This window comes from Aplysia californica, unplaced genomic scaffold (genome assembly GCF_000002075.1).
Source record: "Aplysia californica isolate F4 #8 unplaced genomic scaffold, AplCal3.0 scaffold00103, whole genome shotgun sequence".
Lineage (NCBI taxonomy): Eukaryota > Metazoa > Mollusca > Gastropoda > Aplysiida > Aplysiidae > Aplysia > Aplysia californica.
Window position 1 is genome coordinate 877,884 of NW_004797373.1, and position 12,942 is coordinate 890,825.

Here is a 12,942-nt window from a genome sequence, read left to right on the forward strand (position 1 = left end):
CGCCCCCCGGTGATAAAGAGTTAAACCCAGCTGGCTAACAGTTTTGTCGGTGAGATGTGGACAGTAAAAATAATAAAATAATAGAACCACAACTAAAAATGGTGTTGTATTGACGGAGTAGGCTTCTCTTCTTTGCATTGTCCACAACTCACTCACAAACACAACCTTTGGGCAACTGTTTTATTGTAGTGCTGCACAATACTCAAAAGCCATCACTGTTCTAAAATAGAAGTAAAAATTGCATGAACAATACGAAAGACTTTCTGGGTATTATTTATTCACAGGCGCTTCTGTTCAGAAGAGTTTATTGTAACTTTGCAGGCAATACACGTATAAATGACCAACCTATCGTGTTTTAATTAACTGTTCTCTACCTTAGACTTAAATGGTGAAAATGGTGAAATGGTATGGGTTTAACGCTCAGGTTATTTAAGGGGCAGGACCTCCTAGTTTAACACCCGTCTCCGGTAGGACCGAGCCAAGTGGGAAGTTCGTGTAAAGTGCCTTTCCCAAGGACAAAACGTCGGACCAAGCTGAGGCTCGAACCCCCGAACCCGCAATCTAACGATTACGAGTCGGGTAGCCTAACCACTAGGCCACCGACGCCACTCCTTATACTTAAATAAATAATAATAAATAGCATTAGGTGTATTGCGCATATCTCCGCTCAGCAGCAGGCTGTATGCACTTTACACTATGTTGCCCCAGCAGACCATAGAATACTCAGAAACATTCTCAGCTTCCAGGGAAGCATACAGTGCAAGCAGCTGATAAAGCGCTCAAACACTAACAAACTGACAAGGTTTTCAAATGTCTAAAGCTGGATACCCATTCCCACCTAAGCAAAGTGAGGACAATTCGTGTAAAGTGTCCTTCCCAAGGACACAACGTCGGGCCCCAAACGGGATTCGCTCCCATAAAACGTTCTATCTGCTTAGAACCTAATTTTGAGTGAGAAATCCAAAGTTTTTTGGGGTTTGTTTGAGTTTCATAACGAGTGCAATACCGATAATACTTTGATAACGACTTCGAATAATCGAATCTTACGATTTTGATAAAGCAGATAGGTCATTTATGGGTTTCCTACTCATGGTCTTGGTAACTCATCATTATCATTGCCTTTCTCACCATGCACCAGGATATTGGCCACGAACAAACATGTTCTCACCCTGGATCAAGATATAGGCCACGAACAAACACTTTCCACTTTTTCCCCATCCTGGGCTAGTTGCTTGATGTCACTCCATGTCTTCTCTCTTTTCTGAACACCCATTTCCTTGACTTTTCAGTAAGTTCCATATGGTCTTCCCCTTGGTCTTTCACCCTGTGAGTTACAATCTAACACTTTCCGCGTTATGCAGCTGCTTGACTTTCTGAACGTGTGGCCAATCCATCGCCAATGCCTTCTTCCCACTTCATCTCTGACTGGGCTCTGTCTCGTTTTTCTTCGTACTTCCTCGTTGGTGATACTGTCTGTCCATCTGATCTCCAGTAACTTCCTCCGACACTTGTTCAAGAAAACCTGGATCCTCTTTATGCACGTCTGAGATGCTTTCCATGTCTCACATCCATATAACAAGACTGTTAGTAACTCATCACGGCCGAAAAAGTCAGACAAACCTTTGTAATCGTAAGGTAGCGTGCTCTCTACTACTACAGAGCAAAACGGGCATTAACGAGGCTCCATCTTGTCATCGTTGCATTAAAATACAATTGGTCGCTTTTAAGCACAAGAAGGCTATCCCGAAAAAATGTTGTTTTAAGAAAATCGGAGGTAACGTTTTTGGACGCTTGCTCAGTTTCTTTAAAAGGCAAGGAGAGTAGAATTCTCTATAACCAAACAAATATACACCCTGATGAAACCAAACTTTTCCAATGCCCACTATTGGTGTATGTCAAAATTTCTGGAAACCCTGGAAATCTGGGTGAGCCCTCTTGTCCTTAAAAGCGACCAATTGTGAGGCAGCGTGGTGGAATCAGGCTCTCGTCAATTTTTGGGCATGTAGAGTTATTGGTATCATCGTAAAGCTTGTTCACTTGTTTTTATTTGGATGAAAAAATATCCGTTTATCTTAAATACAAGTTGAGATATTTGAGAATGAGGGAGGTGGGGGTCACCTGTTTTCAGAGGTAAAATTAGTGAGAAAATGGCCGCCAAAAATTACTTATTTCCTTAGATTAAGAGTCCGTGGTAAATGAAAGTTTACATCTTTTATGCCTTTAATCACCGTTTTTAAGAAAAATCCACACCGAAATGAGTTCTTTAATGGGCATGAAAGGTGTTGAGCCCAAAAACAAAAAATTGATAAAAATTCACAAATCTGCGGAAAAATGCAAGTGTCTTCACTTTGATTTTTTTTTTACGAGAGCCTGATTCCACCGCGCTGCCTCACAATTTAACGTCGATACTGAACATAAATTATTACTCTTGGTTACTTCCCTTTACTGGCATGTGTTGGGGGGAACTGTATCTAGATCTATATCTGTGAAGCATCGTGGTGAAATGAGGCGCTTGTTAAAATAATGACATCAAAGAAACCGGTATTTTTCCACCAGTTTGGGAATTTTGTTCAATTTTTAAAAATGGTTCAACATCTTTTTGGTTTTTTTTTTAAAAAAGCATATTTTTGTGTGGATTTTACTAGAAAACATGAATTAAAGACACTAACACTTGTGCTTCTGAGTTGCACTATTTCACTGTTGTTCTGTCCATTTTCTCCTCTTCACTCAAACCAATAAACAACTTCTTTGTCAGGTTTTGACTTGGACGGGTGTCAAATCAAACATCATGCCACTTAAGTTACTGGACTGTGATGAAACAGGAATTAAACCTTACTGTACAGAAACACGTGGAGAAAAATGAAGAACATTCAGACACTCATGGAAAAACCTTACTTGTTTCAACTTACAGTTTGTTGAGGTTATCGAGCTTCATTTTAAATATAGGTTTCCAGTTTAATGAGAACATTAGCTTCATTCACTACTTTGTTGAAAAACCAAATGTTGTGTTCTTTCGACATGGACATAGATCATGACCAATGTCTGTGGCACAGCATTTAGTCACTTCGCTGTGGCACACGGGAGACACCATCTCCATTCCTAAATGTGGAGAAATTTAATCGAGTATCTCGGGGGGGGGGGGGGGGAGGGGTTCGTGTTAAGGATGTTGTCTCTCTCTCTCTCTCTCTCTCTCTCTCTCTCTCTCTCTCTCTCTCTCTCTCTCTCTCTCTCTCTCTCAGCCGGCTTTGGCCCCTGACTATTGGGCTCGAAACCAGCCTCCTAAAAGATCTAAATTGTGTTATTAAAAAAAACAAAAAAACAACGACACGTTCATACATCATGGTCACAACGTCAGCTCGCTGTCATCAAGGAGGTCATACAGTAAGGTCATACTACATACCTATGAGATACCCTCTCGGAGCTAGTCCCCTGCACACGGCCTGAAGTCTGGAACTCTAAATTATACCCAGAGACATATCGGCGCTTGTGGTGCAGCAGTTAGGTACTTCGTTGTTGTACAGACGCGAACTGAGTTCGATTCATATGTGCTGGAGAATTTTGTCTCGAGTGTCTTGTCTAGTTAGTTTTAGTAGAGGTTTTACGGCGCTCGCTACTACATAAGGTCTTATGAGCGCCAGAAGATTAGAGGTGCTACAAGAGAGTAACAAACATAAACAAAAAGAAGGGGAAATAAGGACGATAGATGTTTGATAGGAAAGAAGAAGCAAACCACACCAGAGAACCCGCCAACCACCCACATTATCTTGTCTGTGTTTCTGCTGGGATGTACAACTATCAATCCCGGTAGGCCCTGACAGGGGAGAGTTGACGCCCACCCCCTGGAGGATCTAGATTGGGTCAATAACGACGTAATAATTAAATACCTACATTTACCCGCTCCCCCTAAAAAAAGCGAAAAAAGCGAAAAAGAAGAAATAAAAAAACCCATGTAATTGAAAGATATTTTTAAAAAACTCACCACAAAAACAGAACGAACAGAAACACAAACATCCGTGACAAATACTCAAGTCTGGCATTTTTTTTTATAACGAAACATTTTATTACCAGTAAAATCGTTTTATATATATATGTATATTATATTATATAATTGTTCATATCTGAAGCGGTCAAAATACAACACACAATCCGTACGTGGCTTTAAACAAAGGGAAAATATCGTTATCACGCATGTCCAGACGTACCGTGGCAAATGTACAACCAGTAAGATTACCCTCATCAACGTAATAGTATTGCTATCATCAACGTAATAGTATTGCTATCATCAACGTAATAGTATTGCTATCATAGCTCAGCACGTAGGTCCACGAGTAAGCAAAGCATCCAACCTTTCACAGAAATCCAGAACAGTAAAGAGAATATGGCAGACACACAGACTTCTCCCATTCACAACCTTCTCCACAGCTTCTCGCCAACTACTGCGCTTGTTATTATTGTATATCAACACTACAGCGCGGCTATTTATTATTTAATATGTCAAATATTATGTACACAACATGTAAAAACATGTTTTAAGTAGTAAGATCATGTAAACATCCCATAGAGGCAAACTTTCAGGACAGGAGATCCTGTCTTGCAGGTCCAGTTAGTTGTTGAATTACCATAGTCGTACTGGTCTCGAGGAAAACTTTGCTCTGTAGAGAATTCACATGGCTCTCAAATCTACTCAACTGAGAGAAAAGAGAGGCATTAAATGTGACCCTGTGGTTTATATTTGAGGCTACCTATGACTGTCATTTAAGAAAAGGAGATCACATCCGTGAATGTGGCTTACATTTTTAAAGTTAGAAAGCAAATACCTGAAGAAAATAATATGTGAGGTAGCGTGGTGAAATCAGGCTCTGGTCAAAATAATCAAAGTGAAGTGGCTCAACACCTTTCATGCCCATTAAAGAACTCATTTCTGTATGGATTTTACTGAGAAATGTAGATTAAAGGCACAGAAAATGTAAATTTTCAGTTACCACGGACTCTTAAGCTAAGGAAATAACTAATCTTTGGCGGCCATTTTCTCATTAATATTACCTCTGAAAACAGGTGACTTCCACCTCCTTCATTCGCAAATATCTCGACTTGTGTTCAAGATAAATGGATATTTTTTTCACCCGAATAAAGACACATGAACAAGCTTTAAGATGATACCAATAACTCTACATGCCCAAAAATTAACGAAAGCCTGATTCCACCACGCTGCCTCACATATATATTTAGTACATTAAAGTACAAACTATCTTAAGGGTCGAGTTGATCTTAATCAATAAGTTAATGGTCAGCTTTGAATATTTAATACTTCAGTTTGAAAGCCTTTCCTACTCCAATTTTCATGGAACGCTAAGATAATAAACAAACAAGATTTTTTTCAAATTGCTGGTTCTGATTCGAGGAAAAGTTATCGGCTTTAGCTTATACTATCCAGAATAGTTCATCCGTGTTGATCAATGGAGCAAAGAGTAATATATTCTTCTAAAACAATCAAATAAAGGGAAAGAAGAAATCGACAAAATCTCTGCAACTTCAAGATGGACATACCTAACTTTTGTTATTTAAATTTCTCTTTACAATTCAGAACCTACATTTACAGCCTCATTGGAAAAAGGTGTTGTTTTTCTCTTGGGAATATCTCAAGACATCATTATGTTGAATACACGTTGTTTATCTACAAATGGGAATGGTCGTTATGCCGAACTGCACAATTGCGAAAAAAAACTTTTGTTGGAGAATGGCACCAAGGGGACTGCCTCGATAAAAATCATCGAGCAACGCAGTAAATCTGAACTTGTCAGCAACCACCGCTGGTTGTTCGAGCGGTCTCTTCTTTCATTTATTATCATTCGTTTTGTGCAGAAAAAGAAAGAATTAACACAGTTACGTCCCTTGACAGCTATCGCGATGTTCACCCCACTTACCTCCCTTCAACTGGTATGAAACGTCTTGTTCCACTGAGAGGAGAAAAACGAGAGGTAAAGAACAGCACTTGCCATCTTTCCGAGAAAGCATTTTTCTCTCTTATTGCTTTGTTTTGGTCAACCCAAAAACGAGTTTCAGAGTTTCGGTACTCAGTGCGTGATTTCTGTTCGCCATAAGTCTTTTAGTTTTACATCTTAAGCATTCAATGATGTACGAAAGATAAATAACATAAGGTCAGAACAAAACAAAACAACAAAAACAACAAAAAAGAATATAACAATTGCAGTGGGGTAAACATGGCTTGATAAGACAGAGAGTTGTAGGTGTGGACGTTTCTCACAGTCCTTTGTTGTAGTTCTCCGCTCCTGGTGAGGGCAGTGTCTTGTCGGAGCTCTGGTTCTGTGCCTCACTCTGCGGGGCAGGGGTCAATATAATGAAGAAAACACCATAAGTCTGTCAGAAACACGATGTTTTGACATATGTTTAGGCCCCAATCGACGCAAGTTGTATCAAGTCGACAACAACGGGATGCTTCAGTCTACTGTCAGGACCTGTCTGGAATAAGTACGATACAAACATCCCAGCTGACAGATCAAGATCCCCGATATACAGCTTAATAATAACAGATAACATTTGTATAGCGCAAATCCCCGCTCAACAGCAAGCTCTATGCGCTTAACAATCTATACTATTACCCCATCAGACCTGAGAGCATTCTGAAACAAACTCAACTTTCTGGGAAACATACAGTGCAAGCGGCCATTTATAGGCGCTAAAACACTACCATACTGACAATGTCTTTCACTGTCGATGGCCGGGTACCCTTTTCCACCTGGGTGAAGTGAGGAAAATTCGTGTAAAGTGCCTTTCCCAAGGACACATCGGGCCCGTGGCTCGAACCCCCGAACCCGCAAACATTGCCATCCGAATCAAACTCGTATCTTCCGCGTGGATTGGCTCAGAGCCTAACCCTAACCCCACAGACGCTAGTCATAAACAAAGTGTGCATTCGACATGCAACACATAACTGATTTCCACAGGCCACACATAGCTTCATTGCTTCATCCCAGTAGGGAACGGGATAGAGGGTGCCCACGTCCCTCGTGACTCATTGGAGCAGAGGAAGATAGGACTGACGCTACCATTACTTAAACACAATCCCACATCATCACTCATCACCACCATCATTTTAAAAATCATCATTGCTCTCAGATCAACGACTTACGTCAATAATCCTTGAATCTCTATTTCTGTAACAGTTACTTGTCATACTAAGTTTGCACGTAATACACTATTGGACATTATCATACGCTCTTTTTTCTACTAATCAGAAGGCGTCGATCTCATATAAATGGGCAAGGGATAAAAAAAGAAGTTTCATTGCTGGTGGTAAAGCGCACAAGGAAACAGTAACTTGCAGGTAAGACAGCTCTGTATCTCCAACCGTCGATTAAACAGTAACTCGCAAGTACGTTTATTATAATTTGTCTCTACCAACGATGTACCAGTCCAGCCTTTTGCAGCTGTTTAACGACAGCCGCCCGGTGAAAGCTATGGACATGTATCATGTCCGTTATCACGCATGTCCATTTCCACGAAGCCCTTCTATAGTAGGTGAGTTAGACACTGGATCAACAGACTATAGTTGTAGCTGAAATAAGTGTATGGTCGTTAAGGATTATGACAGTATAAAGGGATTCCAAACCCTAAAGTTTTGATCCGTGCCAGTTTACGTTAACTCTCAATTCAATCGCTTTTCCTCGGTTCAGCTTGAATAGGTTTTACATTTCGTCTGTTTTGATATTGGCTCGACTATCTTACAATATGATTTCACTTGAACATGCAGACTTCGGTATATATAACTGTTTTGAAAGTTTTCAAAACACAAACCGGTTTTTTGTTGTCAGTACTGAAACAATTCTGCCGAAATAAGCAATATATTCGTCTTTTTACCCATGCCAGTTCTGTTCGGCCTGCATCTGTTTCAGAATACGGAGGCGCCAGAAAAGAGTCAGATTGCAATTGTTTAATACAGTTGTATGAGTGAGAGAAAATATATTCCCTCAGCTCTCCTTCTTGGCAGATATGCAGTTGTCTGTATTGGTTTCTCATGTCATCGGCAGACGGTCTAAAAATTAGATCGCTGAGTCTCTTCGGACATCTGATTTTCTGACATCATCTGTCTAGACAATATCGACAGTTCGACTCGGAGAACATGCCCCGTTTTGTCAGCTGTACACAATGAATGGTCTACTGGCCATAAGATATCCCTAAAGGATGATTTAATACCTTGGATATGCAGAAAACATAATCTGACACATCATGGTCATATTCTTTCGAATACATCAAGTGAACACACTATCATGTCGTAAGTCTGATCTATTTCGGGTTGTATATTTGTAAGGCAAGTATGTATTAAGGCCAACACATAAGCCAAACAAAATGCCTAGGTCACAGCTATCATTGCTGAGGAGGCAGAATTGTAGGAAACTTGCATCGTTTTACATTGGGACCAAAGACTTCATGTCATGATTCACAGAGGTACAGGGCTCCTCAAACATACACTCCAGAAGTGTTACATTGTTCCGGGGACGCTCAGAAGTATTCCCACTGTAAGCGGTTGTCATCTCATCAGCACTTGGACAATTAGACTTTCAGAAGTATCACGTGTCCTCCTTGTGGCTCCCGATAACGGTGTAATCATCATTGGCCTCAAGGTGGAAGCCTATTTTGTTGTCGCTTATTTCAAGCAGCACTCAGCCTGTCGAAAACACGAACTTATGTCACAATTAAGTCAATATTCAGCACACCATTCTCAAGCCAAACAGTTCATTTTTCGAGGTCGGCTGTCAGAGAAAGACGAACTCTCAATCTCACAGCCTTGAAGACAATTCACTTTGTCAAGGAACAGCATGCGTGTGTGTGTGCGTGTGCGTGTGTGTCTACAGCTACGCCAGCACCTCACTCACACCCACCCTCCCCCCTCTCGTTGTGTCCTCCGGTTACAAACACTTGTTGAGAATCTTGGTGCTCACGCACGTCTCACAGATCACCTCGCAGCACCACAGAAACCGACACTTGCAATTCTCCTTCATCGTCACCGAAGTCCGCGAGTAGCCGCGGTTACAACAGAGCAAGTCACAGCCTCCCACCCCCATGGAGTCCGGCTCACACTCCCGGCCCCTGGTGCCCAGAGAGCCCACCTTCTTGTTCTTCTTGCAGAAGTCTGGCGACGGATCTGAGTACACCAGGTCGTGGCGGGAAGGCGGTTTGATGGTCAGCCCCTCCGGGATGATGTTTTTCCCGTCGTTAGAGATGATGACCCTGATGGCGCCGTCGAAGCGTTCCTTGAGCCGGTTCCCGACCTCTCGAAACGGAGGCATTTTCTTCCAGCAGGTCTTCAGTGTGCACGATCCTGACAGGCCGTGACATTTACACTCTCGTCTCATGAAGTTTTTCACACCCTGGGGACAGCCATGGAGAGAAGTTTGCTGTTAAAACAATGATAACGACAATGACAATGACAATAAATAACAATGACTAAGACAATGACAATGACACTAACAATGACAACGACAATGACAACGACAATGACAATAACAATAACAATGACAATGTGACAATGACAATGTGACAATGACAATGACAATGACAGTGACAATGCGACAATGACAATGACTATGACAATGACAATGACAATGACAATGACTATGACAATGACAGTGACAATGACAATGACAATCTTTATTCATCTCGCAGGGAGAAATTTGCCTTGGTCGTTAACAATAGTAACAATAGCAGTAGACGTTACAAAGGTTAGGTGCACTCACGCATACGCACAACAAGACAGGATATTAGTAAATACATGTCTCACGTGCTGGGATGTAAAATCCCGCTCCGTAAAACATTCTCTCTCTTTATGAGAGGCAGGACGAAATACGCGAGGGGGTTAGGAAGGGGAGGGGAAGGGGGGGGGGTTAAAAGCCCTGACTTCGTTTTCATTTTATACATAAACATAATCATTTAACGCCACCATAGAAACTCTTTAGATCATTTAGAAGAAAGAATGTGTACTTTTTAAGGGCACAGCGCTTGACCAGGAGATTAGAGTAAAGAAGACAGGCACTGAAGCCCAAAACAAAAGTTGTTCATATATCTGTCAATTTTGAGATGCCACGAGATGAGTATTATCTTGTATCAATTCCAGTTTCCGATGGGAATTCTTATCACAGTTATCAATGCTATTTAAAAAATATTTCCTTTGAGTCAAACGAAATTACAGAGAATACCCGTATTCCAAAGATTTCCCATTCGTTTTTTTATGTTAACTGCCGTTTTTGCAACTGGAATTCTCTGCTTTCAAAGTGATTTGCGTCAAAACAAGAGGGGAGGGGAGGGGAGGGGGGGGGGGGTTAGTACAAAATAGCACCAAGCTTGCGACGTATTGAGAACAAGGCATAGTAAGAGTAATTAATAAAGGGTAGGGTAGATCGTTTGACAGTTTATATGACGTACTCTTTTCAAACTATTCGATCTCTACATCAAGCTTGATTCACAGTGTATCATATCAGTCTTAACACAGACAATTTGTGTGGGTGGTTGGCGGGTGCTCTTGTGTGGTTTGCTTCTTCTTTCCTATGAAACATCTATCGTCCTTATCTCCCCTTCTTCTTTTTCAAAGTTTGTCACTCTCTTGTAACACATCTACTCGTCTGGCGCTCATAATATGACCTTATACAATTGCGAGCGCTGTAAAACATCTTCTAAAACTAAATTTGTTAACTTCATCGCTAGTCCTAAATATTGCCCTTTGACGTAGCGTTTAACAAATCAGTGGACACTCTACAACGATAACTCATAGTTAACTACTAATGTAAATAGTTCCACAAAATACGTAGTCTCCGATTCGATACTCCCTGTCTTGAATTTAAAACAAAGGACAACCAGGATTCTGCTTAATGGCATAGGGCATTTGTGAAAACGCCTAGGTGGAATGATTGCTCTAATCCACCTTGCAACTTTTGGATTTAATTCGTTTTCAGAATAACAAGGAGTGATGACTGCAGTCAATTCGTGGGCCTTTTTGTTTACTTTGTTTTCAGAATGAACTATGTAGATCTAATCACGTTTCGATGACTTTGTTCTGAGAACGACATAGAATCATGACTCCAGTCAACGCGTGAGACTTTCCGTGTTTTATTTTCAAAATGAACATATGTTTGACTTGTCGTTTCATATAGTTTCAGAAGGGACTATGGAATGGCCTTCCATTTACTTTGTACCAAGAATGAACAACTGACGAACGTAGCTATGTTTTCAGAACGACGAAGAATGATGACTCCAGTAAACTCGTGAGACTTTTCGTTTACTTTGAATTCAGAAAAAAACTACAGAAAGACTTTTCGTTTACTTTGAATTCAGAAAAAAAAACTACAGAAAGACTTTTCGTTTACTTTGAGTCCAGAAAAAACAACAATTACAGAACCAATATTTGACTTGTCGTTTAATATGTCTTCAGAATGAACTATTGAACGACTTCTCAGTCATAATGTTTTGTTTTCAAAACGAAGATTTGTCAAATTTTTCGTTTACTTTATTTTTAAGAGTGATAACTCTTCCAGCCAAATCTTGCACCATTTCGTTTACTTTGTTTTCCGAATGAACTAATGGATGGCTTGTCGTTTACTTTGTTTTCCGAATGAATTACTGAATGAATCTGTCCCTGACCCGGGCAAAAGGTGAACATTCCATGTTCGATTTTACGGGCAGTTAGCTTCTGCCATGGGAGACACAGTAGATCGTATCTTCGCGCGCCCGGACATCGATAATGTGGAGGGGAGAGAGACGCAAAGCCCTGCCCAGGGCACTACTTGTGTGTGTGTGTGTGTATGTGTGTGTGTGTGTGTGTGTGTGTGTATGTGTGTGTGTGTATGTGTGTGTGTATGTGTTGTGTATGTGTGTGTGTGTGTTTGTGTGTGTGCTGAATGTGATTTGTTTTGTTGTTTTGAGTGTTTGACGCAAAGCCCTGCCCAAGGCACAACTGCTACAGGTTATGTATGTGTATGAGTGTGTGTCTATTCGTTTGAAAAAGAGAGAGAGAGAGAGCAGGGGTGGGAGGAGGCGAGAGAAAGTGTTTGTGTGTGTGTGTGTGTGTGTGTGTGTGTGTGTGTGTGTGTGTGTGTGTGTGTGTGTGTGTGTGTGTGTGTGTGAGTGTGTGCGCGCGCTCACGCGCAACCGAAGAGTGCGTTCAAATGCCTGAGTACGTCAAGATTTGGTCTGTCCATACAATACTTGTACTTGATAAAGTAAGGACGCCATCCAATTGTCTTTCTTTGTTACAGCTACGGGGTCATTCTTCTAAAACAAGAGTCTTAGATGAGGCATTGTGTTCTGTTTTCCTACATAGCTAAGTAACTAGGCAGATTGCTTTTCGGAATAAAATCTTCGAACTATTCTTTGTTGGAAAGCACGCAAAAACCACTATGATAGTATACATAATATACTATCATATAACGTGTAGCTATGTGTGTGTGTGTGTGTGTGTTTGTGTGTGTTTGTGTGTGTGTGTGTGTGTGTGTGTGTGTGTGTGTGAGAGAGAGAGAGAGAGAGAGAGAGAGAGAGAGAGAGAGAGAGAAAACGAATACCCCCCCCCCTCCTTGTTATTATCCTAGCGACCCCCCTCCCCCCTTTGCACTCACAAAACCCTTTAAAAAAATTATTTTGCGACCCCAAATACATTGAAAGAAATTAAAATGGTATGGGCATGTCACAAGATCCACAGAACTTGCCAAAACAATCCTACAAGGAACCGTACAAGGAAAGAGAAAGAGAGGAAGGCAGAGAAGGACATGGGAGTGGACAGGGAAGACGATGGGTGACAATCTGAGGAAAGTAGGAAAGCAGAGGACTAAAATAGATGGTGAGAGCTTGATTTTCAGATGCAGTGGCCCCCACGGCTGCCCAAATCACGCGATAGAAGAAGAAGAAGAAGAAGAAGAAGAAGAAGAAGAAGAAGAA

At 41.1% G+C, this 12,942-nt stretch overlaps 1 protein-coding gene across 1 annotated transcript in view; it reads right to left on the bottom strand.

Moving 5' to 3' along the window:
• Window positions 1–7,238: 7,238 nt before the first annotated feature.
• LOC101850793 (protein Wnt-6-like) overlaps window positions 7,239–12,942 on the bottom strand; it is a 39,409-nt gene continuing 33,705 nt past the window's right edge. Inside the window, exon 3 of the mRNA XM_035968989.1 lies at window positions 7,239–9,389. Within this exon, the coding sequence (XP_035824882.1) occupies window positions 8,928–9,389 (462 nt within the window). The 3' untranslated portion in view covers window positions 7,239–8,927. The remainder of the gene's footprint in view (window positions 9,390–12,942) is intronic.